Consider the following 27,204-nt stretch of genomic DNA (forward strand, 5'->3'; position numbering starts at 1 on the left):
ATATATATATATATATATATATATACAGTTGAAGTCAGAATTATTAGCCCCCCTTTGAATTTATTTTTCTTTTTAAATATTTCCCAAATGATGTTTAACAGAGGAAGGAAATTTTCACAGTATGTCTGATAATATTTTTTCTTCTGAGGAAAGTCTTATTTGATTTATTTTGGCTAAAATAAAAGCAGTTTTAAATTTTTTAAAAACCATATTAAAGTCAAAATTATTAGCCCCTTTAAGCTATATTTTTTCGATAACTTGCCTAATTACCCTAACCTGCCTAGTTAACCTAATTAACCTAGTTAAGCCTTTAAATGTCCTTTAAGCTGTATAGAAGTGTCTTGAAAAATATCTAGTTTAAATATTATTTACTGTCATCATGACAAAGATAAAATAAATCAGTTATTAGAAATGAGTTATTAAAACTATTATGTTTAGAAAGGTGTTGAAAAAATCTCCATTAAACAGAAATTGGGGAAAAACATAAACAGGGGGGCTAATAATTCTGACTTCAACTGTATATAAAAAACAAAACAAAATATAAAAATTTGTGGTTTTATGAATTAATAAAAATCTCACCACTTTAAACAATGACGTTACAGTTATGGCCCATATATGCTTACTATTTTAGTACATTGTTGTCATTTCAGTTCTAGAAAAGCTGCGTTCACATTTAAATCCCTTTCCTAACTTTCTGCTGACGCTGTTTCTTCAGAGGGTCGACTAGAGTCACGTATCTCCTTATTTCTGTCCTTCAGCTCCTGAAATATCCTACTACATTGCTCGACGCTTTGCTTCAGCTCCCACAAGTCTCTCTGAACTCCCTCTAGGATGTCAAGTTTCGACAGTTTTCTGTCTATCGAAGCCAAATGACTCTGATCTCTCTCAGTGATTCCCGAACGTTCACAGCTGATACTTGGATTCATACTGCTGCATTGATTCTCCTGCCACACCATCTCAAAATATGAGTCTATAAACGCCTCCAGCTCCTCTATGTTGCTGTCACCCCATTGGTTGATTAGTTTCTGCAGGCTTTCCGATTGGACGAAATCTATAAAAGCTTTCTCTTTTGCGGTTTGAGCTGTGTGAGGCACATTCCTGTGCAAATATGAAAGTGATGGCACATGAAACCTTTCCTCCAGTGATTCGCTCCTGAATAATTGTTGTATGTTTATTGATTGTTGAGTTGGGGAACTAATTTCAGACACATTCGTCCATGGATCATTTGTGTGAAGCCATTCAGAGGCATTGAGGATCACTACTAGTCTTGGATGAAGGTTTCTGGGTAATGAAGACGTCCTGTCAGATAATCGTGCACTTCTGCAGGCCAGGGTTTGAGTTTTGTTTTGTGAAAGACTGTCTGTGATTGTAGTTCTCGCATCAGCAGATGTAGATGGGAGTGATCCGATCATTTGAGGATGTTTTTCAGTGTCAGGATCACCTGTGATCATAAAAAAAAAGAGAATAGTGAGATAGAAAAGTATCATTTCAAGTCATAAAGTTTGAACTGATAGACATAAATGTGAAAGGACAACAAAAGAGAGTTGTGAGGTACAATGCTCAATATAAATAAGTACATCCCATTTTGAATTTTATTTTTTTTATCGATTTCTAAGTGAATATAGGTCATTTATTTTGGTGCATTTGAACAAAACAGGATATATTTATTACTTTATTATACAGATTATTATTTTAGTCACCAAACATCTTTAGAAATAGAAAGATAATACATTTAAATGTATGCGAAATACTAAAAAAAAATTTACAAACTAAAAAATTTCACCAAAATTGTATATTTTTTTGGGTTCTCTTGAATTGGAGAATTTTATTGAATATTTTTCCTCAACCTATATATTTGAGTTTGTTAATTTTGGACCGTTAAGTTATTTTGTTAGATTAGCTCCAGATTTGGCTTCAGTACCGACTAAACTAATGCATTTGCACAAATATAATATTGTAAAGCTTCCTATAGAAAATAATGAATTTATATGAGGGGCTTGTGAGGGGTGTACTCGTATATGTTGAGCACTGTACAAACTCTTAATTCAGAGAAATGATTGCAACTGCGAGTTATAAAGTATAAACTCTAAGGGAAAAAAAAGTCTAGATTGTGAGATACAAACGTGCTATAAATGTTTGAGCTGAGAGACAAATATGCAATTGCAAGTAATAAAGTCTAGATTGTGAGATATAAACTTGCAACTATACTTTAAATGAAACAAATGTGCATTATAATGTTTCATATTCTGAGAAAAAGTTAATTGTGAGATATTAATATGCAATTTTTAGTTATATAAAATCTGCATTAAGAAGCAAACTCACAAATAAAATATAATATGAAATAAGATAAAAAAAAACATACAGGTGTGAATTAAAAAGTAAAATAAGAGTTTTTTCAATTCTGATAAAGAAAGATTGTGATGTATAAACTTGCAAATAATTTCATAAATTAATGGTAAAAAAAAAAAAAAATATATATATATATATATATATATATATATATATATATATATATATATATATATATATATATATATATAGAAAGTAAATATTGAGAGATATAATGTATAAATTCTGATGAAGTCTGAATTGTGAGATGCAATAAATGTTTGAGGTAAAGAGGTAAAATTGCAATTATAAGAAATAAAGTCTAGATTGTGAGATATAAACTTGCAACTGTGCTTTGAATGAGGAGAAAACAATAATGAATTACAATGTATAAAATTATGAAGGAAAAAAGGGAATTTTGAGATATTAATAAGCAATTCTGAGTTACAAAAGTCTGCATTGAGAAGCAAACTCACAAATCTGAATTGATATTAAAAACATACTGTTGTGGACTATAAAGTTAAAAAATAAGAGTTTTCCCAATTCTGATAAAGAAAGTCTAGATCAGTGGTTTTCAAACGTGTCCTGCCAACACAATCTCACGGCAATTCGTAACTTTTTGATTTAGTGGCTGATTCGTATGAATTCATATGATCTAATTCGTACAATTTAGTACGTTTTGTTTACCCAATGACGGTTGGGGTTAGGGGTGGGGAAAGTTAGGTGCCACACCTCCTTTTTAAAATCGTATATTTTCGTACGACTGAACTCGTACAAATTCATATGAATTAGCCATTAAACTGACAAAATGTAAAATACTTACGTTTCCTCGTGAGATCAGGCTGGTCCTGCAGATTTTAGCTCCATCTTGCCACAACACACCTGAAAGGATGTTTCTTGAAAGCCTAGTAAGAACTTGATTAGCTAGCCCATGTGTGTCTGATTGGGGTTGGAGCTAAAATCTCCAGGACACTGGACCTCCAGGACTGAGATTGAGAACCCCTGGTCTAGATTATGATGTTTAAACTTGGAATTCTGAAAAAAAAATAATGGTAAAAAATTGAACAGCTCACCAAGATGGATGTTAGACTTTCCACTGAATGGCAGTGCTTCATGTACTATAGGTTGTTCAATATTCCCTTGATTTGCATGGCTGTTGATCATCCGCTCCAGCACCATCTCCTCTATCTTCAGCATCAGTTCTGTGACCTGACTGTCATTGTGCTTGATCTTATTGTTGAACACCTGATATCTATTTCCGCATTTCTCCACCAGCGCATGCAGTGCATCTCCTTCACTTTCAATATACTGCTCTACGCCACCATCCCCAAGCCAGTCTCCATTTGTGAACAACACGAGAGCGCTGCTCCATGCATTCCCTCCTAATGCATGCAAATGTTTCTCGGCTGCTTTCAGCTTTTTTAACGTGAATGAAGAACTTGCATTGACAGCCAGCAGGAGGATGCAGATGCCATTGGCTGAACCAGAAACCCAGTCAGTGTGAAGCTGCCTGCTGAACTCTGCAGGATCTGAATACTCAGTCATCCAGCCTGGTGTGTCTATGACCTCAACCTTTGTCTCGTTGAATATAACTGAACCTCTTATGGGGTTTTGGCTGTGAGCCTCTTGTTCATCATTACCCAAAATGCAGCTCGCAGAAGATGTCTTTCCAGAGTGTTTGGCGCCCAAGAGAATCACTCTTACAGCTGAAGGCAGTTCAACCTGCTCTGATAAGAGAAACAGAAACTGGATCAATCATCCAAAACTGATAATTCTGTCATTTACTGACCCTCATGTCGGTTCTAAACTTCCTTAAAATACAGTAATAGGCGCAGTGGGTAGCACAATCGCCTCACAGCAAGAAGGTCGCTGGTTCAAACCCCGGTTAGTTGGCATTTCTGTGTGGAGTTTGCATGTTCTCCCCATGTTGGCGTGGATTTCCTCCGGGTGCTCCGGTTTCCCCCACAGTCCAAAGACATGCAGTAAAGGTGAATTGAATAAGCTGAATTGGGAGCTGGAAGGGCATCCACTGCATAAAACATATGCTGGATAAGTTGGTGGTTCATTACGCTGTGATGACCCCTGATTAATAAAGGGAGTAAGCCGAAAAGAAAATGAATGAATGAATGGATTACTATTACGGTGCCTTTGAGGTCTTTTTGCACCTTCAAGGTTCTCTTTGCCTGACCTTTCAGTGAATGATCCGACACTTGTGGTTTTTACTAATCCCCATGTTACCACACAATTTAATTATGCAGAATTAAGACTGTAATTTAAGTAAACTTTACTAGCATCATTACAGTTTTAGGTGAGTTAACATATATTATTTAACCTAAGTAAATGTGACTCAATATGAGCAGGAATTACTTTGACTACATTAGTAAATAATATTGTATATAACGTTAAGATGACTTAATTAATCTAAGTAAATGTCACTCAGTAAAAGTAAGAATTACTTTTTCTACATTAGTAAGTAGTACTTAATGTCATAAAGTTACGATTATTTGATTGAATTAAGACAACGAGTTTGCATAATTCAATTAAGTAAAGCTAACAAATGACTTTTTACAGTGAACAGTGTAAAAAAGGAGGAGAAGGGTTTACTTGAAAAGTAAAGCTTGGAAATGTTTTCACTCAGAAAAGGCTAGTAAATCTTCAAAGCTTTGCCGAGTAAAAGATTAACCAAAATTATTAGTACATTTGATTAGAAATGTTAAGTTTACTTGGGGAGTTCTAAGTAAATTTTATTGACTTTTTGTTTTTACGTTTAAATATATTACTATTTTGAGATTTATTTTTTATCCAAGATTCCCAGTTTTTATCCAAGATTCCTAGTTCCTACTTTTTTTAGTTATCCTGAGTAAACTTTACTTCAAAATGTTAAATAAATATGGTGATGCATCGCAACTGTTTCTTAATTAAAAACACTGCCAGACATTTTCATTGAGTACTTTAATTTGAATTAAACTTCTTATATATTAACAATTATTATAAACAAATATAAAAAGTCCTTTCAGAGAGAATGAAGGGGTCATCTAAGTTGGCATCTTCCTGTCTTGTAGTACTGCCCAGTACAATGATCTTCGCAATGATTGGTGAAGCAGTCTTACAAGCCCCAAAAATTTTTTTTGCAGTGTAAATCAAGCTTGAATTGAGGATGACTGAATGGTTTTCATTCCTTCATTTTCTTTTCAGTCCCTTTATTAATCTGGGGTTGCAACAGCGGAATGAACCGCCAACTTATCCAGCATATGTTTTACGCAGCGGATGCCCTTTCAGCTGCAACTCATCACTTGAAACATCTATATACACATATATCACACACATACACTAATGCCAATTTAGCCTACCCAATTCACCTGTACCACATGCTTGTGGACTTGTGGGGGAAACCGGAGCACCCGGAGGAAACCCACGCCAACACAGGGAGAACATGCAAACTCCACACAGAAATGCTAACTGACCCAGCCGGGCTCGAATCAGCGACCTTCTTGCTGTGAGGCGATTGTGCTACCCACTGCGCCACTGTGCTGCCCTGAATGGTTTTCATTTAAATTAAATCACACTCCATTTTTAATCAGTATATATTTTTTAGAAGATGCCAGAAAATGTTCTAGACTTACTCTTGAAATCCCTCAAGTTTTCTCTTCTCCTCCTCACATCGACTTGTCTCAGATTCGCCCTTTCTTCCTCTACTGTCCGTTTTCTTTTAATCGCCTCAAAAAGCCTCTCATCTGTTTCTAAGCGGCTTACGTTATTTCCGATGATCATCTCCTCTATCTTCTCCAGTAGCTCTGTGATCTGAAACACGTTCCCCAGACTCTTGTTGTTCAGCACATGATATCGATTTCCACACTTCTCCACGAGCCACTGGAGGGGTTTTCCTTCGCTTTCAATGTAATTCTCTATGGTGGTTTCTCCAAGCCAGTCTCCAAAACTGAACAGCACCATAGAGTGACTCCAGATGTTCCGACTTATAAGCTCTACATGCTCTTCAATGGCTCTTCTGTAGGTCTCTGTGAATGACCTGTCCACTCGCACCACCAAAAGAAAAGCGTGAGGACCCGGCGGACACAAGCTCACACTCTTGGCTATTTCCTCTTTATCAAATGCTGAAGAATCCTCCATAAAGAAGTTCATCCACCAGCCTGGCGTGTCCACCACTGTGACCTTTCTTCCTCCTGTTATCAATGTTCTGCTCATGCATTGTGTGGTTCGCTTCTTTGCTATGAAGCTTACTTCACCTCCTGCTGCCAGAATGCTGTTTCCTGTCGAGCTCTTCCCTGAGCCTTTGGCTCCAAGCAGGACGAGTCTTATGCTTTTCTGAGGAGATGAGTGCGCTGAGAAGAGGAAGACAATGCATTATTAAAGAGAATGCCTTCATAACAACATGTCTAGATTACTGTAACTCTCTCTATTTTGGTATTTCTCAGTCTTCTCTTGTCTGCAGCTGGTACAAAATGTGGCTAGACTACTCTCTGGCACCCGCAAGTCGGTAACTCCAATCTTAGCTGCACTTCACTGGTTACCCATTAAATACAGAATTGATTTTAAAATTGTATTATTCGTTTACAAAGCCGTCAATAATCTTGCTCCTTAGTGACTTGCTTTGTCCGTATACCCCCTCTCGATCATTAATCTTATGATCTCAATTTACTCACCGTGCCCAGAACACACCGAAGTGATCGAGCGTTTGCTGTTGCTGGTCCTAAACTATGGAACACTCTACCAATTCACATTAGGCTTTCCTCCTCCATTTCTGTCTTTAAGTCTTGGTTTTAAAGACCAGTTTATTTTCTCTCAATTTTAATACTCCTTGATCACAGTTTTATTGCTTTTATTTGTTAAATGTTTCTTTTATATTCTGCTTCTCGGTCTTAAGCACTCTTATGTACAACACTTTGGTCAACCTTGGTTGTTTTTAAATGTGCTTTATAAATAAATATTGCATTGTATTGTAAGAGATAGTTCAACACAATCTCACGGCAATTCATAACTTTTTGCTTTAGTGGCTAATTCGTATGAATTCGTACGATCTAATTCGTGCATTTTCATACAATTTGTTCATCCCCCAATGACAGTTGGGTTTAGGGGTGGGGTTAGGTGCCACGCCTCCTTTTTTTAAATCGTACAATTTCGTGCGACTGAACTCTAAATAGCCACTAAACTGACAAAACGTAAAATACTTATGTTTTCTCGTGAGATCAGGCTGGATAGAACTAAAAACATACTCAATATTTGTTCACCCTTCAAGACAAAAGAAGATATTTTGAAAAAAGTTGGTAAGCATTGGCATTAATAGAAATACTATGGAAGTCAATGGCTACATGTGTCAATTAATTAATTCATTCATTTTTCTTCAGCTTAGTCTCTTATTTTATCAGAGGTCGCCACTGCGGAATGAACCACCAACTGTTCCAGCATATGTTTAACGCCGTGGATGCCCTTCCAGCCGCAACCCAGTACTGGGAAACACCCATTCACACATACACTCATACACTACAGCCAGTTTTGTTTACCCAATTCACCTATAGCGCATGTGTTTGGACTGTGGGGGAAACCGGAGCACCTGGAAGAAACCCACGCCAACACAGGGAGAAATGCCAACTGACCCAGTCGGGACTCGAACCAGCGACCTTCTTATTGTGAGGTGACAGTGCTAACCACTGAGCCACCATGCGGCTGACATTAAAGCAACATTTGTAGTTATTATTAATGATCAATCTGTGTACATATATACAACTCACCTTTCATATTAGACCTCTGATTGAGCATCTCCATCAGTCTCTGTTGAGCCCTGAGCTCCGCTCCACTCTTCCGGTCCTCTACTTCCTCTAAACTCTTCACATCCATTTCAAAATGACGTCCTTCATTTTCTTCCACCAGTTGGTCAATTTTCTCCATCAGTTCCATTACTTTAGATGTGTTTTGATCATCAAGAATGTAAAATCTCCCATTGCACTTCTTCAGGAGCCACTGCAGAGGTTTACCCCATGCCTGAACATGATCTTCAAATGATTTATTCGCTGCGTTTTTACTCTTTGTGAACACCACTATAGTGTGACTCCAAACCGTCTCTCCGAGAAGCTCCAGATGCTCTTCAACAGCTCTTCTTCGCTTTTCTATGAACTTCGAGTCGGTTTTCACCACCAGCAGAAAGACGTGTGGTCCTGGCCGACTCAGAGAGACACTGTGCTTGATTTCTCTCTTGACCAGCTCTGGTGTGTCTTGTGCTGAAAAGTCACACCACCAGCTGGGAGTATCCACTACTGTCACACTTCTGCCTTGATTTTCTGCTTTTCTTTTCAGGCATGTTGTTCTCTCATGGAGGATGAACTCTTCTTGGTTTAGGATGGCATTTCCCACTAGGCTCTTTCCTGAATTTCGACCTCCAAGAAGGATGATCCTCAAATCATGTTTCCCTTTAATTAAGAAGGAAGGGGGATATGTATAGTCACTATTTTAGATCACACTCCAAAATAACAAATAATTGCTGCTTGTTCAAACTACTTATTTTAAATGAGCTGAAACAACCCAATTCAAGTTTTTTTGGTGGACAGCTTGATAGTTTTGTGTTCAATCCGCTTAAATTTGTTTCAGGAACTTAATTCCGAGTTCAGACTGCATGATTTAAACCCCGATTGTGACTCGCCAGCAGGTTTTAAGAAATCTCTGACAAGTGCCTGAAATCACAGGCAAATCAATGCTCGTTCACGTGAGTAACAATCGCACAGTGTGAACTATCATACACGATCTGAGAGAATCGCCCATTAGTCGCCAACGTCCATCAGATATTTGGTATGCTAAATATCTGAAGCTGTCGGCGATTCAAAATCATGCCATGTGAAATGAGTCCTGATTGAAAATAACATTAGTGATTAGCTACAGCCAATGAGAGAGCAGCATCCACTAGTATGGGTATCTGCAGGCAAGTGGGAGGTTGGGGGAGAAGTTAAAAGGGCTGCTTTTTGGTCAATTTGGACCCAAGAAATGGGGGAAAAACTAGTGTAAATGTGGCAGGAGCACCCGTGTCTGTTTGACCTGTCATCTGAGCAATATCCCAACCGGGTCCAAATAGAGAAAGGTGGAGGAGAAGTTATTCCCTTCAAAAGTCAGGAGAGCAAAATCAGTACATTTTCTTCCCCACTAAAGGCTTCTTTCTCATTATGTAGGTTAGTTAATAATAAAAGATGTAGTACACGTATGTTTCCATGTCACTTCTCGTATGTGTTTGGTTGTGAGACGTAGTGTGCGGACTGAGACAAAGTTGTCGGCGATTCTTCCTATTGTAAAGTCATGCAGAGTGAAATCCCCTGTCGCCGATCCATCTTGCAGTGTGAACACTGCAGCGACGGAACGCTTGCATAGATAGTCATGCAGTGTGAAAACACCTGTGATGCCACTACTTTGAAAATTGTGCAGTCTGAACTCGGCATAATGGATCTGTGTTGGGACAATCTAATTGAATTGTGTGGAACCTTGCTATTTTTACTGTGCAGACATATGACATGAAAGCATTCACTGTAAAAAAAAAAAACATTGAATCAACTTAAAATCACAAGGCTACCAGCTGCTCAGCTTCTTTTCTAAGTGGACTCAACTTAAATAGAGTCAGCTGTGGGTTTAAAGTTGAGTCAACTCAAAAAAAGCTGTTGCCTTACCATTTTAAACTGAGTCAACTTTTTCTTTTTGCAATGTTGGCATCTACTGAGTCAAAGATGATATTTTATAGCATCAAAGCAATTGAAATAGAATTCTCATTTCTCACTCTAAAATAAGATGGGGTTATTTTTTCTACCTAAATTTTGGGTCGAGGCATTTGGGTAATTTTTGTGGTTATTTTCTCAGTCTTGGTTAGTTTTTGGGTAGTTCTATGTAACCCAAGTCTGGTTTATTTTCTGGGTAATTTTTTACTAAGAGTTGATTCAATAGACCCTACCCCCACACAGACACATCAACCCAGCTCCTTCGGTCAAATCAACTCAGCAGAGCAGGGGCTGACTGAGATGGATGCATCACAAAACATTGTTGCTCTGACTGTGGTTTACAGAATTCCATATAGTTTATTAATTCATTCAATTTCCTTCGGCTTAGTCTTTATTTCAAAGGCTGCCACCGTGGAATGAACCGCCAACTATTCCAACTATTATGTTTAATGCAGCAGATGCCCTTCCATCCACAACCCAGTACTGAGAAACACCTATACACTTTCACATTCACACACACTCATACACTACGGACAATTTAGTTTATTCAATTCACCTATAGCGCATGTCTTTGGACTGAGGGGGAAACTGGAGCACCTGGAGGAAACCCACACCAACTCGGGGAGAACATGCACACACAAAACTCCACACAAAAATGGCAACTGACCCAGCCATGACTCGAACCAGCGACTTTCTTGCTGTGAGGCAACAGTGCTAACCACTGAGCCACCTTGCTGCCCACATATAGTTTATCTACAAGAAAGGTCTTCTAGCTATATTTCAAACAAGAATCATTTGATGACACATTTCATTTTAAAAGTCTATTTAACCTGTCTGGTTAATACTAATTAATTGTTAAATCTTTACACTTTGCCAATTTAGTTCAAATAACCAGTTTTACCATTTGTCAGTAATTAATAGCCTAAATTGGCATGATCAATTATTATTTTGTATATTTTATTAAGTACAGGTCAGAATAAGATTTTACAGAAAAATAAATGTTACACAAAATGATTGTGGAATATTTTTTCACCCATATTTTGGAGGTTTATTTTCGCAAATGCTATGTGAAACATTGCAGTAGACATTTCAGTGTGTCTAATATATTTACCTTCAATTTAAAATCACTTTTGAATATTTTAATTAATGCAGACACCAAAATGGGACATCTTATCTTTGACCAACATATATTGTTTCCATTATCCTCAGTCCAGATTAATAATTCAAGAAATGGACAAGACTGTGAGACAAAGTTAACATATAACCTGAAATTACACATCATATGCAAAGCTCTAATTCATGACCACAGTTGCGGCTCGCACTGTTAAATCACTGCTAAACAAATACAAAATGGAAGTTTGAAGTTACAGCAGCAAAATATATAACATTCGATAAATTGTGCAGATGTTGATCAACAGAAATGGTGCAAATGACAAAAAACACAGGGTATAAAAACAGATTAGGTACATTAGGCAATATTGTCTGTTTAACTAAAGAAATCAGTTGTTTTACCAACATATAATGGCTTTTAGCAAATGAAGTATTGTTGATTACAACAAACTGATCCTTAGTTGATCTCTTCTCCCTTTTTCCACCTCTTTGACAGCAATTATTAATAAAAGAAGAATATTTGTGGGGATATAGTTGAGAGCAAACTTATTAGCCCTTCTGTTAAACATTCATTCTCTTTCAAATATTTCTCAAGTCAAGGAAATTTTCACAGTATTTACTATAATATTTTTTCATCTTCAGAAAGTCTTACTTGTTTTATTTCGGCTAGAATGAAAGCAGATTTTAATTTTTTGAAACATTTTAATGTCAATATTATTAGCCCCCTCAATTGTCTACAGAAAAAACCATCGTTATACAATGACTTGCCTGATTACCCTAACTTTATTCTTTATTAACCTAGTTAAGCCTTTAGACGTCGTTTTAAGCTGAATATCTTTCTAGTGAAATATTGTGTACTGTCATCATGGCAAAGAGAAAGGAAATCTGTTATTAGAAATTAATTAATAAAGCTATTATGTTTAGAAACGTGCTGAAAACAATCTCTCCATTAAACAGAAATTAAGGAAATAAAATATAAACCAATTAAACTGTAAATCACTAAATTTTGGACAATCAAAAGCTGAATAACATACCTTGATTCTGAGGAGTTCCTTTTAAAGCCATATTAAATGTTTGATCCCAATTATTAATGTGCAAAACCCTGAAACATCAGCATCAGCTCGGTCCTGTTATCATTATTATTATTATTATTTTTCTCACTGCATTATTGTAGACTGCAGTTTTTCAGTGGAAATGGACGACACTTCAGTGAATCATCGTTAGGTGTGTTTTGGATCGTCAGACTTTTTCCACAGGTCCAAAGTTTATATTGTAATAAACCAATCCCTCAAGTAAAATAGCAAAAATGCCACTCCTTCATACATAACAGAGCTATATAATGTTGAGGTTAAGCCTGGTTTCTGTTTAGTCAGAGAGTTTTGAACATTAAAAATGGCCCTTTAAAATACAAAAACAGTCATTAAAAGGGAAATTCTGCTAAAGCTATTGAAGCCTGTTGATTATTACTATTGTTGTCATCAATGCATCATGAGTAAACAAACTGGACTTTCAGCATTTCATTTGTTTTGTTACAGAAAGAGAGATTGATCATAAAGGGCAATGTTTATAACAAGTTAAATCCAACTACCACAAGCAATCAGCAAACCTTGAGTGTCCTCCTCAAGCGAGTGACGAAATACAAACAGAAACACACAGATAACCTCACAGATAAGTTTGATCATGCTCTCTTTATAGATCGATCAGCTGAAGAAAAAAAGCAAAACCCAAGTGAAACAACTGGAGAGATGCATGTGAAGAGCTCAGAAAAGGAAGAAATATGAGGGAAATACAGAGAGGAAAGTAAGAGAAGTCCATGGTCATTTAAAAAGGCATGTGTTTAAGAAGTGGATGATTAATGAAGCAGGTGAGAAGGTTTTTATTAACGCTTTTAATTAATCTACATGCATGCAAACTGAAAATTGTGTGTCTGTCTTTATCTAAAATATTGCTTGTGCTTGAAAGGTAAAGTTAGTTATGTCTACGTGAACCATGATGTCTTGAAAGGAATGACATGCTCATTATAGGGAGCGTCTGATTGGACAATGATCTGTAGTGCAGGATGAGTCATCAGTGTTACTTTTTTGTTTTCGTACTACAAACGCATCAAGATTGCCTGAGAGCTGAAGCCACAAACTTATTCATTTTAATTTCATATTACCTTTCTTAAGGGCATCCGCTGCATAAAACATATGCCAGAGTAGTCAATGGTTCATTCCGCTGTGGCGGCCGATGATAAAATGGAGACTAAGCCGAAGGAAAATGAATGAGTGACCTTTTCTTATTTCTGGTGATATAAATATTGTTTTGAACAATGTCTGGATATTAATAAAATATGCCAGAGTAGTTGGTGGTTTATTCCGCTGTGGCGACCGCTGATAAATCGGAGACTAAGCTGAAGGAAAATGAATAAGTGACCTTTTCCTATTTCTGGTGATATAAATATTGCTTTAAACAATGTCTGGATATTAATAAAACATGCCAGAGTAGTTGGTGGTTCATTCCTCTGTGGCGGCCGATGATAAAATGGAGACTAAGCCGAAGGAAAATGAAAGAGTGACCTTTTCTTATTTCTGGTGATATAAATATTGTTTTGAACAATGTCTGGATATTAATAAAACATGCCAGAGTAGTTGGTGGTTTATTCCGCTGTGGCGACCGCTGATAAATCGGAGACTAAGCTGAAGGAAAATGAATGAGTGACCTTTTCTTATTTCTGGTGATATAAATATTGCTTTAAAGAATGTCTGGATATTAATAAAACATGCCAAAGTAGTTGGTGGTTCATTCCTCTGTGGCGGCTGATGATAAATCGGAGACTAAGCTGAAGGAAAATGAATGAGTGACCTTTTCTTATTTCTGGTGATATAAATATTGTTTTAAACAATGTCTGGATATTAATAAAACATGCCAGAGTAGTTGGTGGTTCATTCCGCTGTGGCGGCCAATGATAAATTGGAGACTAAGTCGAAGTAAAATGAAAGAGTGACCTTTTCTTATTTCTGGTGATATAAATATTGTTTTAAAGAATGTCTGGATATTAATAAAACATGCCAAAGTAGTTGGTGGTTCATTCCGCTGTGGTGGCTGATGATAAATTGGAGACTAAGCCGAAGTAAAATAAAAGAGTGACCTTTTCTTATTTCTGGTGATATAAATATTGCTTCAAACACTATCCGGATATTCATTAAACATACGCCAGAGTAGTTGGTGGTTCATTCCGCTGTGGCGGCCAATGATAAATTGGAGACTAAGCCGAAGGAAAATGAATGAGTGACCTTTTCTTATTTCTGGTGATTTAAATATTGTTTTAAAGAATGTCTGGATATTAATAAAACATGCCAAAGTAGTTGGTGGTTCATTCCGCTGTGGCGGCCGATGATAAATTAGAGACTAAGCCGAAGTAAAATGAAAGAATGACATTTTCTTATTTCTGGTGATATAAATATTGCTTCAAACACTATCCGGATATTCATAAAACATAAGCCAGAGTAGTTGGTGGTTCATTCTGCTGTGGCGGCCGATGATAAATTGGAGACTAAGCCGAAGTAAAATAAAAGAATGACATTTTCTTATTTCTGGTGATATAAATATTGCTTTAAGCAATGTCTGGATATTAATAAAACATGCCAGAGTAGTTGGTGGTTCATTCTGCTGTGGGACCGCTGATAAATCGGAGACTAAGCCCAGGGAAAATTAGTGAGTGATGTTTTCTTATTTCTGGTGATAGAAAAACTGCTTTAAACACTCCAGATATACATAAAACATGCCAGAGTAGTTGGTGGTTCATTCATCTGTTGCGACCGCTTGGCAATAAATTCTTGCTTGTTTTTTTTGTTGTATGTAAAATTTCGCCTCCATACAATTGTATTTCAATCCATTTGATCAAATGTAGTGGCTGAATTCAGTTGCACGTAAATGTACAGATGTGTCAGTTTGATTGTAGCATTTTAACAAGCTTAATATTGTCCAAAGTTCTTGTTATCATTCATTACATAATTTAAAATCGTGTCATGTGCTTTCCCGCTCTACTTCGCGCCTGCAGAAGCCGACCGGAAACTGTCATCGCCCTGTTTCCCCCTGGTGACTGTCACTTCCGTACGATCCTGTTAAGCAACACGCCGCTGCTCGACACTCTCACGTACACAGACACACACACTAAAGTCCAAACCACGTTTAAAAACCAGATTTATCACACCGAAATGCATATCAAAACAGGTAAGGGACGTGTTTTAAATATGTGTGACTTGTTTTTGAGGTTTTAATGGCGGAAGTGTTTTGTTACTGTGAAATTGTTTTGCGTCCGAGCGGGACGGATTGAGCTCGAGACTTACGAAACTTTTCATTCTGGGTGTTTCTGGATCTTTCCGATACCACTCTTATATTTCATTTGTGTCATTTATGTTTTATTAATCTGTAATTATAGATATCTGCTCTTATTTTATCCGACGCCTCGGGTTTGGTCTGTTGGCCGGTGTAAAGGCGGTTGTTATGGGCGCTAAACATCCAAACACAAGCGGCCTGCTGTTAGCGTTAGCATCTCAACACGTACATATCTTCAAATACGCTGTAAATGTACACTCACATTTGACAGTATCACAGTGGGATTGTTTTCTAAACGAGTTTTTTTTATATCTGTTCTGATATGTTGAATTGTGAGCCAAAATCTCCTCGTTTGTATAGTAACGTATACAGACTAGCGGTGAAAACAGCGTAAATCCAGGTCAGCAGTATGATGTGTTATTAATAAATGTTTATGAGAAGATGTATTTTTCCAGATATGTCCTAGTTTTTCCCTCGTTAGGCCTTTGAGTCTGCAGCTGTGAATGAGGCTCCGACTAGAAATTTCCAGTTGCGTCTTGCTATGGTTCATTGACTCAGGCTTAGCTTGGGGCATGTGTATGCCCTTCTTCCTTGTCAAATATTTATATATTATGTATACCATTTAATATTTTTTAATTGAAATGAATATGCTTAGGGATGTTGATATGATTGGGAATGTCAAATGGAAAGTTCATTCAAAAATGTGTTTACAGTAAAGTGTTTTGTACAGTTTAGTGTTTACTAAAGCCTTTCTTAGCATTTGAGTTTCTTGTATTCTGTTGAATAGTAAAGAAGTTATTTTAAAGAGAGTTGGAAACCTGTAACCATTGACTTCTATAGTAGGAAGAATAAATACCACGGTTGGGAAGTTTTCTTTAGGACTGCAGTATCTGCAGCAAAACAGATGTCCAATGATGATGTTTTACTGTTCCAGAATATTTAATGTTTCGCAAAATAAAATACATTGTGTTCAAGGGAAAAAAAGTTTGTTTTTTTACCCAGACATTTAAAAAGAATATATTTTAGAGCAGTAATCACAAAACCAATACCCTTATACTGGCCCATGCCCATTGTGAAATCAGTGTTTACATGTTTCCAGTTTTCTAAAAATGTTTTTTGTGTTAAAAGAAAGAAAATCTATTAGATTTAGGTCAAATGAAGGGTGAGTAAATTACAGAATGTTCAGTTTTGGATGAACTATACCTTTATTATTAGATTTGAATATTAAACTGTACATATTCACATGTTTTATAATTAAATCTAATTAATAAATTTTTTATTGAACAGCACAAATCAGTCCAAGGCACTCAAATGTGGAAAAATATTTTAAAAGCGAAAAAATATTTACACTTTTAAATATTTTTCCTCATTTTTCAAGTGCCTTGGACTGAGTCTTTTACCCAAAGAGCACCGACACATTATTTAATCTCTTACCAAAGAGCACCGACACATTATTTAATCTCTTACCAAAGAGCACAGACACATTATTTAATCTCTTACCAAAGACCACCGACACATTATTTAATCTCTTACCCAAAGAACACCGACACATTGTTTAATCTCTTACCCAAAGAGCACCGACACATTATTTAATCTCTTACCAAAGAGCACCGACACATTATTTAATCTTTTACCCAAAGAGCACCGACTCATTATTTAATCTCTTACCCAAAGACCACCGACACATTATTTAATTTCTTACCCACATTATTTAAGGTACCCCTGAGCATTTTTGGTTTGATTTTAAATCAGTGTTAATTGTTTCTTTAGGTACCTGGGAGTCAAGCAATGCAGTGTGCGAGTCCGACCCCTTGTGTGATCCGGCCGTCCTAGTGTCACCCCCCAAACCAGAACCTCAGATCCGCAACCGTCGTCTCTCCCCCGGCTCTGGCAGCTGTGGTGGGGGAGGAGGGGGCTGTTCATCTGGGATGGAGAAACGTCAAGCCTCAACAAGTAGCCCAGAAGGTTCCCTCAACGGGGTGGGTCACACCCAGACCTTCACATCAAGCCGTGACCGAGAGCGCCGCATCCCGAATAAATCCAGAAGTTTCCGTCGGGACGGCCTGAGAGTGGGGCCGCGCTCTGACGACAGACACTTCAGAACCGGTCAGAAGGAGCGATGGGTAGACAACAGCCTGTCATTGCTCAAACCACCACCTGCTTTCCCTGTGAAAGACAGCCCTGCCAAACTGCAGCCGACCGTCAGCTACGCCTCCAAGGTGAAAGCAGGAGGAGGCTCTGCTGGGGCAGCAGAGGAACCTCCTGGTATTGGGGTTTTGCTGCAGAACCAGTGGGGACTGAGCTTCATCAGTGATGGTCCAGAAGCAGACGCTCCCCAGGAGAAGAGTCCGGATCTCCACCCGGTTGCTGGAGAGCTTACTGTAAAAGCTTCAGAGTCTCTGCCTGATCAGGCCCCGAGAGACTCTGAGAGTTCGGAGGAGCTGCTGCTCAGCTGTCGCCACCTGGAGGAAGCCTTGGAGTATCACACACAAGGTGCGAGAATATAGTTTTATAAGCTGTAATGCCTGTTAATATCTAACCGGTCTTATCTCACTGTGATTGTTTTTATTCCACAGAATGGAACGCAATATTATGGAAGCAAAAACAAGGTGAGTGTCTGTTCATTTTCATGAAGTAGTGGTTTGCTGATATTGAATTGTTCAATAACCAGTGATGTTATCTCAGTATGTGTGATTCACACACCTATATTTACTTATTCATTTACTCATTTATATATCCACTATAAGTCCAAGTCCGCTATAAGTTTTTACATGTGTGTTTAATTTTCTCAGTAGTTATGCTAAGGTACTAGATTAATTTTATTTATTAATATTTATAACGAGTTTGGTTTACAAAAAAAATACTATAATGACTATTTTTCACAAATACGTTTCCTAAAATATGGAAAACCCACTGAAAATTGTAATCGACAGTTCACTCTGTAATCTGGCAAACGTGTTAACTGGAAATCATGTTTTCTCTGACCATAAAGCGGGCATTTTAGTACGGTAAATGATGAATATTGAGGCAGTGCAGTTCAAAAGCCGAAGGTTTATAGTGTAAACTGCTCTTCATTACTTTGCGCAGACTGACTGTCACCATATGAGAAAACAAAAGTCTGACACATCAGCCAAACCGAAATAAGATAATTAAATGACGTCAAACATCATTTACTACTATTTTCCATCTCATAATAAAATCATATTTAAAATCAAGATAAAAGCAGACCATTTGACCATCTTTAACACACTGGCTTTGTTTTTCAGACCCTGCAAATGTTGTTTGGTACAAGAATGCCCTGGAGTCGCCCGCCTAGCACACACTAACCCCCCTCCACAAACACATACTCAAAACACACACATACACACCCCGCACTCAGGTTATCATCCCCTCAACGTTTCTACCGAGACTCTTTGGACTTGTTCCTCTTGAAGATAGATGTCTTGGTCTTCTCGGTTGCCTTACAACAGAGTCTGCCTCAGGCGCAGAGTCCCTCTGCATACCTCTGTCATTTTAATGGTGGAGATTTGTCTCTTTTAAGAAAAAAAAACAAAACTACTTTATCAAGCTGCAATTTTATTTCAGTGAACTGCAGTTTTACAGTTAAGAAACCCCTTTTATTCTTCCCTTGTTCCTACTTGTGTGCGAGTGGTTAAATCAAGCACTTTCTGACCTGTAGTTGAACACGTCGTCCCGTTCTCTAAAGACTGAGCTTGTTTTTCCCCAATCCAATCCTGAATGTCCTTTCATCAGTCTTCCCTCCCGCGATAATCCCTTTCTTCCCATGCAAATTGTTCTCATGAAGTTTACAGAGGTGCAGCTGGCACGTTATGGCAGCACCTTCAAATGTCTATTGGTCTTAATGCTGTTTTTTTAATATATATATATATTTCACCCAGATTGAATGTCGGTCATAAATCCTAATAGGAATCCGTTGTTGTGTATGACCTAATAATTTTTTTTTTTTTTTATTAGCGACATACAAATAATTTACACTGGAAGATGTTCAGAGATTTAATCAAACAGTGTTGCATAAAACAAAATGAATAAACTTGTTAAAATACTTTCTGGTCTTTATTTTCAAAATGTATACAGACTAAATATTCGACATATCTGTAATCTATTCATCCATTTTCAAAACCACCTTTCCTGTGTAGTAAAATAGTATCTCAGTGATCAGACTTCAGAGATGAGGAATAATGCACATCTAGCCGGTGTTTTCGCAGAATAAATACCCAAAGGCTGAATTTTTGCTTGATGTAATCCTGCTTCTTACATGACTCATACATGACTAAACCGACAGAATACATTGGTCTGAGCTGTAATAGTTCACTTATTCTCATTAAAAGGCTTGCATTAAGGAAAAAAGGGTTGGATGCGACTTATACTTGATTACAGAAGTATTATTATTCAGTCTCAGGTCATAAAAAAGTTGGGTGACACAAGCATGCATCAGTTTTTATTTTCCTAAGTGCCCCAAGGACTGTTAATACTTTCATTAATTTACTTTGAAATATTGTGACTGACCAATCAGAATCAAGTATTGCAGAGAGCAGTGTAATAATTCTGCAAGACATAGCTACTATAGATCAATAATTGTATTCAATGTTTTTACTAAATATTACACACAAATCTGCTTTAAATGAGAATCTAAACCGATTTTTGCGACTGACGTAAAAAATGAATATTGCATAAAGATGAATAATAGAATTTATGGACTGCAACTTGATATTTCGAGCATAATTAATGACATTTTTTATTTGTAAACATCATGCACGGCAAACATCAGTCTCGCCATGTGACCTCCACTTCATCTGTCCTGTACCTGAAAAACACACAACACTGTCATCGTTACAACAAGAAAAACAACTGTAAATTTAATATCTGCGTGCAATGGAAAAACTAGCAAGCTCAAGATAAAATCGCAGCGTTATCTCATCAGCGAAGCACAAAGCAAACAGTTTTATTAACTGACGCTAATAGTTATTTGTGAAGCTGTTTACCTTTGTGTAATCCAGGAGTCTGAGAGCTCGGTCACGTGACCCGAGCGGAACATTTCCCAACCTGCCTGTGCAATCATTGCTCCATTGTCGATACAAAAGCTGAAGGCACCATATAATAGCAAGTATTAATTTGATGTTACGATAACAAGCTGTCATAATTCATCAGCGTCTGCTGGAAAAAGGCAGATTTCTCACCTCTCATCTGTGGCAAAAAGTAGAGCGCCTCGTTCTTTACACATGACCCCCATCATCTCTTGCAGACGCAGATTACCTGTAAAACGAACACAGAAACCAGTAAAAGAGACTTGGGGTGAATTTGTGGCCCTAATACGGGACACTTAAGATTGTAACTCCTCCATAAATACAAGAATGCTGGTAATTAGGGCATAATTTACCCCTATTTAAAGGGACAGTACACTCAAAAATAAAAATTCTGCCATCATTTACTCGTTTCAAACCATTATGAGTTTCTTCTGTTAAACAATAAAGATGTTTTGAAAAATGTTGGAAACCTGTAACCATTTACCTCCATAGTATTTGTTTTTCTTACTATAGACGTCAATGGTTTCAAGTTTCCAGCTTTCTTTAAAATCTCTTCTTGTTTAACAGACAGTTTGAATCACTTGAGGTGAGTACAGTTTCATTTTGGATGAACTATTAGCTTTTAATACCAGGCATATAACAGAGGAACTCTAAAAATAAGCATTTCTCAAAATATTTGCACTATACCAGAATATATAGTCATATTATACTTAACTGGTTTGTAATGTCTGGAGCGTTTAAAGACATAGTTCAACCAAAATTGAATATTCTGTCATCATTTACTCATCCTCCACTAGTTCTTTTGCAACCAAACTGACAAATACTTACTTATTTTTGTATCTTTCATGTAGTGTTAGTGTCTATATGTTATAAACCCTTTTATCATAGAAAAGTGCTTTTTGTAAAATGTTTGTACATTTCTTTTGCCTTGAAATAGCTAGCGAAGCTCAAATGACAGTAAAATCAAAGCTCTCTCTCCTGTTAAACACAAAGATAGATATGATGAAAAAACAGCCACTGACTTGCATAGTATTGGCTGGTCAGCGGCTGCTTTTGCAGCAGTAAACCCCTAACATTCTTCAAAAAGAGAAAATAAATGGACAGAATTACATTTTTGCGTGAACTATCCCTTTAAGTGTCCCTATTATCCCTATTTCATAAACCAGTCATGGAAACAACTCCTATTAGTCACTGTGTATATTCATATTTCTTTCAACAAATAATTAAATACAGATGTAATTTTAGAATTGAGAACTTTTAGGAGATCTTGATTACATGCTTTCGAAGTATTTTGCGTGCTTGTTTAGTGTATATATACAATTGAAGTCAGAATTATTAGCCCCCCCTTTGAATATTTTTTAAATATTTCCCAAATGATGTTTAACAGAGCAAAGAAATTTTCACAGTATGTCTGATAATATTTTTTCTTCTGGAGGAAGTCTTATTTCTTTTATTTCGGCTAGAATAAAAGCAGTTTAATATAAGTCTAATAATTCTGACTTCAACTGTACATCAAAATAAATAGCAATTGAGTTATTCAGTAAAGGCCCTAGTTGTAGTGTTGAAAATTATAGTGATAGCAAGAAATAAGGCTCGCTGTTTTGTTTACAGCATTTGAAACAGACTTCAAAGACAAGATGCATATAGAGCATCATTTTTTAATGCACAATTGAACTTACAGCCGACTCCACCGACAATCAGAACCTCCTGAGAGCCGCAGTGGGCCATGGCTCTTTCTGTGATCTCCACCAGCATAGCGAACACGGTCTCCTGTCAAACACATCATTGTTACTTCCTTTTCACTATCACAGATTTAGGCATGCAATGAATAAATACTGTAGGTTCAAATACTTACTTGAAGGGAGAAACACAAATCCTCAGGTGTGCATTGATCTGTACTCAACATTTTGTGAGCGGCGTCCTGCATTTGAACATAATAGAAGTGACATTTGAAGAAATCGGTGCATTTAAAAGAAAAAAAGGTGGATTTTTGTAAATTCATCTCACCTCTATATAGGACAAAATACCGGAAAATGACACGTCCATACCCTTGACTGTGTATGGCAGCTCTATATACTTGTTACCCCTAATAAAAATAAATATATTTATTATCCAAACACTTTTTTAATACACACATTACAGCTTTTAAATGAACAATTGAAGTTGAAATGCATGGAAATGTACTTTTTTGCCATCTGTTCAATGTTGTATCCGGGACTGGGGTCATTTGATATCTGTAAATATCAAAATCAGCATTAAAGTCTTCAAATAACTCAAATATTACAGAAAATATTACAGAAAAGAAACAAACTTCTTAAATGCTGACCTTAATGACCCTGGCAAACCGATCCAAGCAGTTTCCCACAGCAATGTCGATAGTTTCTCCAAATATTCTGTAACGTTGTTCAGAATATGCAATGACCTGTGGAAAAAAATAAAGAGAATATATTGATTTATATTAACATGAACATGAGAATGCATGAATGTACACTACTGATATGTCTCTCCATTTAATATTAAGGTACACATTTCAGGGTTCCAAATGCCACATTCTAAAAGCTGAATTTCCATGGCAAATAATGATCAGGAAACAAGGTGCTGTTGTGCTTTGGAATATATTAAAATAGTTTGAGCTTGAATATAATTTTTCATGACTGTAATCACCATTATGAGAGCAACAATGTAAATTCCATCTCATATCACCTCATCGGGAGCACCCGATCTTTGAAGTGGTAATTTTGTAGCCAAAGCTCTTGAATTGTACGTTTGTCTTTAGTTAACAGCTTGGTGACTGAAATTGACTTCAGGTTACGAGCAGAAAAGGAATTTGTCTCAAAAGTAAACCTTAAAAACTGTTGTAGATTTTTATCTTGTATTGTTTTTGATGTGTTTTTAAGTTTTTGATTGTTATAGAAAAGTGATATTTATAAAATGTATATATTTAAATTTGATCTGGTTTTGCCATGAAATAGCCAGAAAAGCTGATATGGCAATACATTCAATAATCTTTCTCTCTCTTGTGGAGCAGGAAAGTAAGAAAGTCAAATCAAAATGGTGCAGAAAATTACACTAATGACAACAAAAAGTAATAATAACAACACAAGTTATGTTACTTTAACTTACAATAATCAGGTTTCGACTTTTTTTTAGTTATATACAATTTAACTTAATATTTTGAGTTGTAGTGTCAGTGAGTCCGTGTAGACTAGTCATAACAATAAATGGATATTTGAGAAATGGAAATTTAAAGACAAACAAAATAAATTCCTGAGAAAAAAAGACTCCTCAGTGTCTGGAATAGACCTTCTAAACATCCATGATGTTCCAGAAATTCCATGACCCATGAAACTCTGAATTTAAAAACTGACCTGAGTGTTTCCTCCGCTCACGTACAGTACAGTAGGGTTTTGGGCATTGGTGATCAATCGGCCCATTTCTATGTGCCCAATACAGTGGTTGACCCCCAACAATGGCTTGCCCCACAGCTGGGCAACTGTCCTAGCCACAATGGCCACTGTCACCAGTGGAGCCCCCATTCCAGGCCCTGTACAAAAGAAGACATTTGAGAAGTGGAGCCAGACCAGGGGTGTCCAATCTCGGTCCTGGAGAGTTTAGCTCCCACCCTAATCAGACACATCTGAACCAGCCAATCAAAATCTTACTAGAAATATTACAAACTTCCAGACAGGTGTGTTGAAGCAAGTTGGAGCTAAACTCAGCAAGACACCAGCCCTCCAGGACTGAGTTTGGACACCCCTGAGCTAGATATATGCCCATACTCCATACATTGAACATGCATGATGCTGATGATGTGTTGTGCCACTTCAAAATACAGAACAAACTGTACAAAGCGAATCCATTTGTATATGAATGAAATAATTACTTAAAACATTTTAATACCATAATGAATTACATTTCAGACTTATAAAAGGCTAAATCATAAGGTTGACAAAGATGTTTGCTTTCTAATTTATTCTAATGCAGTTAATTTATTTTAACTAATGTCTCAAAACAAGCAAACTCTAGTTGTATATATATTCTTTGTTAATATAACTTTCCTTAAAATATTGACAAGTTTTCAAAACAAAATAAACTAAATGTATCCACAACAGTGTGTCCAGGTCAGTATCATCACCAGGTAGTTATAAATGCATGAAGAACACACGATTGTAAGGAAGATAATTAAACCATATTTGTAAATAGAGTTAATAAATACAATTAAGATGAAATGAGTTTAACTGAGATGGATTGTTGGTGATTGTACAGACATTGGCCTGATTGGGTAACTTTAAAAAAAAATTTTAAGATTTATTTTTGGCCTTTTTTGCCTTTATTGGATAGGACGGTCTTTAGACAGGAAGCGAAGTTGGAGAGAGAGAGAGAGGGCGAGGGGGGTTAGGGAAATGTCCTCGAGCTGGGATTCGAACTTGGGACGCCCTGACGTGCTACTGCACCATATGTCGACGTGCTAACCACTAGGCTATTGCGCCAACAAAGATTCAGCACGAGTATCAAGCGACCAATCTAACTGAGCTAACCAGGTCTGATTGGGTAACTTTATATGTGCATTGTAAAATGAAGACCTGTTTAAATTGATTTAAGACCTACAACACAATATATCTGTAGATTTAAGATTTTTAAGGCCTAAATTTTATTTTTTGAAATTTAAGGCCCCATGGACATCCTAATTTGTGAGAATCACTTGTTGCAAGTAAATAAAATTCACCTTTTGTGTACGCGACACAATCAATATCTGCAGCTTTCAGGCCTGCTTGATCGAGAGCCTCCTGGAGGACCGTGAGAATCACACTGCGGTGGTGTTTGGCAGTTTCGCCCGGTAGGAACCCTGAGAAGGTATAATGGGGTATGGTATCATGATGGTACTTGTATGTAAATAGGCCACTGTTTATGATTTTACAGGGGGAACCGTGTGGTCTGATGGTCTCACCTTGTCCAGGCGGGGTGATGTAAGTTCGTCTGGGGTTTGACAGCACTTCTCCATCTTTAATAATACCAATGCCGATCTTATTAGCACTGCCTTCAAAACCAATCACTATCGTCATCGTGTCTGCTGGGAGAGAGAAACAGGAATCATCTGATGAAAATCAGCTTTAGGCTTTTTATAACTCTTAACATCAATATGAAAAAAGTATTTGTTTATATATATTTGTGTGTGTGTGTGTATACATACATACATACATACACACACACACACACACACACACACACACACACACAATTTTCAATAAGGTTGTTTTAGTTCATGTTAGTTAATGCAATTACAATGCATTTATTACAGTATTTGTTCATGTTAGCTAACGATAGTTACTGAAAATACAGTAGTTCATTGTTAGTTCATGTAACTTATGGTGCATTGACTAAAGTTAACCAGCATGAGTTCTGATTTTAATAATGCCTTAGTGAATGTTGAACTATGATTAATAAATGTAGTACAAGTATTGTTCATTAGTTCATGTTAGTAAATACATTAACTAATAAAACCTTATTGTAAATCGTGACCACAGTTTGTGTATATTTATATACAGTTTGTATATACTGTATGCAATCCAATTTATATGTTTACAACTTATATTTTGCCACTATTCTTCTAACCCAGTGTTTCCCAAGCCTGTTCCTGGAGGCACACCAACAGTACATATTTTGGATGTCTCCCTAATCTGACCCATTCATTTCAGGTTTTCGGGTCTCTTCTGATGTTCTGATTTGATTTAGGTGTGTTTGAACAGCAAGAGGTTGAAAAGGTGTATTGTTGGTGTGCCTTCAGCAACAAGGTTGGAAAACTGTTCTAACCACTAGGCTTTTCCCATTGGTCAGCAAGAGGTTTTAATCATTTAATCCTAATCAAACTTAGTATGACTTCTACTTTTTAAATTATTTGTCAAGTTAGAGCAGCGTTTCCCAACCCTGTTCCTGAAGGCACACCAACAGTCCACATTTTCAACCTCTCCCTAATCAAACAGACCTAAATCAACTTATCATAACATCAGAAGAGACTCCAACACCTGAAGTTAATGGGTCAGAAAAGGGAGACATTCAAAATATGTACTGTTGGTGTGCCTCCAGGAACAGGGTTGGGAAACACTGGGTTAGAGGTATGTTGTTTATTATGTTTACATACATATATATTACACTGGATGTTGAAACATTGCATTTGATATGCTGAATTTATACATAAAATAACATTTTTAAGTATTATTTAATTTAATACGGACACATTATTTTGTGTATATGACTTTATATTTGTATAAACATAACTGCTAAATGACAACATTTCTGTTGATATAAAACAACTCTATATCACTTGTAGATCATGTAATATAAATGTAACGTTATACACTCTAGATGTAGAATATAAATTGGATCTATAACATTACTATATGACGGAAGGAGCTTTTTATAGTCATATATAGACACTTTTATAGTATACTGATAGTCAGTAATATAGTTTTAATTGTCGGGATGGTCGTAGTTTGGTTTAATTATAATACTGAATATATTAATAATCTTAATTCATTCTCTTAATCATATATTTTCTAAAAACTCCTCCATACTTACCGCACACTCGTTGAAAGCAGGACCATAACAACGGTTAATGTCGTTTTTAAAGTGCCTGGACAATTGTGATGGGGAAAAAATGGGAAAATAAAGTATTACTATTTAATCAATGTACTGAA

The 27,204-nt window shown here is 36.7% G+C and overlaps 3 protein-coding genes across 4 annotated transcripts; 1 reads left to right on the forward strand and 2 right to left on the reverse strand.

The window, feature by feature from the left end:
- Nucleotides 1-39: 39 nt before the first annotated feature.
- Nucleotides 40-12,366, reverse strand: si:ch211-214j24.15 (GTPase IMAP family member 8). Its single transcript, XM_056456089.1, has 5 exons — nucleotides 12,179-12,366; nucleotides 8,076-8,750; nucleotides 5,952-6,668; nucleotides 3,402-4,055; nucleotides 40-1,441 (listed from the first exon to the last, which is right to left on the reverse strand). The coding sequence occupies exons 1-5, from the start codon at nucleotides 12,207-12,209 to the stop codon at nucleotides 687-689; spliced, it is 2,832 nt and encodes a 943-aa protein (XP_056312064.1). The 5' UTR covers nucleotides 12,210-12,366; the 3' UTR covers nucleotides 40-686.
- A 2,785-nt stretch (nucleotides 12,367-15,151) lies between these two features.
- si:ch211-214j24.10 (uncharacterized protein LOC558894 homolog) lies at nucleotides 15,152-19,528 on the forward strand. Its single transcript, XM_056456116.1, has 4 exons — nucleotides 15,152-15,359; nucleotides 17,235-17,957; nucleotides 18,041-18,073; nucleotides 18,731-19,528. The coding sequence occupies exons 1-4, from the start codon at nucleotides 15,155-15,157 to the stop codon at nucleotides 18,778-18,780; spliced, it is 1,011 nt and encodes a 336-aa protein (XP_056312091.1). The 5' UTR covers nucleotides 15,152-15,154; the 3' UTR covers nucleotides 18,781-19,528.
- Nucleotides 19,529-20,156: 628 nt separating this feature from the next.
- osgep (O-sialoglycoprotein endopeptidase) lies at nucleotides 20,157-27,176 on the reverse strand. 2 transcript variants are annotated; one of them, XM_056456117.1, is made up of 12 exons: nucleotides 27,086-27,176; nucleotides 25,458-25,577; nucleotides 25,236-25,355; nucleotides 23,878-24,053; nucleotides 22,836-22,931; nucleotides 22,694-22,743; nucleotides 22,517-22,595; nucleotides 22,365-22,430; nucleotides 22,189-22,279; nucleotides 20,663-20,738; nucleotides 20,468-20,566; nucleotides 20,157-20,289 (listed from the first exon to the last, which is right to left on the reverse strand). In XM_056456117.1, the coding sequence occupies exons 2-12, from the start codon at nucleotides 25,570-25,572 to the stop codon at nucleotides 20,250-20,252; spliced, it is 1,008 nt and encodes a 335-aa protein (XP_056312092.1). In that variant the 5' UTR covers nucleotides 25,573-25,577; nucleotides 27,086-27,176; the 3' UTR covers nucleotides 20,157-20,249. The 2 variants fall into 2 exon arrangements, with proteins under 2 accessions (XP_056312092.1, XP_056312093.1); XM_056456118.1 differs by having other exon boundaries at nucleotides 25,458-25,580; nucleotides 27,086-27,109.
- Between the last annotated feature and the right edge of the window lie 28 nt (nucleotides 27,177-27,204).

Source organism: Danio aesculapii, chromosome 4 (assembly GCF_903798145.1).
Source record: "Danio aesculapii chromosome 4, fDanAes4.1, whole genome shotgun sequence".
Classification (NCBI taxonomy): domain Eukaryota; kingdom Metazoa; phylum Chordata; class Actinopteri; order Cypriniformes; family Danionidae; genus Danio; species Danio aesculapii.

Excerpts from the sequence above, each read along its gene's own strand:
- si:ch211-214j24.15 (XM_056456089.1), bottom strand. The coding sequence starts at position 12,209 with ATGGCTTTAAAAGGAACTCCTCAGAATCAAG. Across the intron at positions 8,751-12,178 it reads AGGAACTCCTCAGAATCAAG|GGAAACATGATTTGAGGATC; the intron begins GTATGTTATTCA and ends TCTTAATTAAAG. Across the intron at positions 4,056-5,951 it reads AAACTTGAGGGATTTCAAGA|AGCAGGTTGAACTGCCTTCA; the intron begins GTAAGTCTAGAA and ends TTCTCTTATCAG.
- si:ch211-214j24.10 (XM_056456116.1), top strand. The coding sequence starts at position 15,155 with ATGTGCTTTCCCGCTCTACTTCGCGCCTGCAGAAGCCGACCGGAAACT. Across the intron at positions 17,958-18,040 it reads CTTGGAGTATCACACACAAG|AATGGAACGCAATATTATGG; the intron begins GTGCGAGAATAT and ends TTTATTCCACAG. Across the intron at positions 18,074-18,730 it reads ATTATGGAAGCAAAAACAAG|ACCCTGCAAATGTTGTTTGG; the intron begins GTGAGTGTCTGT and ends TTTGTTTTTCAG.
- osgep (XM_056456117.1), bottom strand. The coding sequence starts at position 25,572 with ATGACGATAGTGATTGGTTTTGAAGGCAGTGCTAATAAGATCGGCATT. Across the intron at positions 22,596-22,693 it reads ATTGAACAGATGGCAAAAAA|GGGTAACAAGTATATAGAGC; the intron begins GTACATTTCCAT and ends TATTTTTATTAG. Across the intron at positions 20,567-20,662 it reads CTTTTTGCCACAGATGAGAG|CTTTTGTATCGACAATGGAG; the intron begins GTGAGAAATCTG and ends TGGTGCCTTCAG.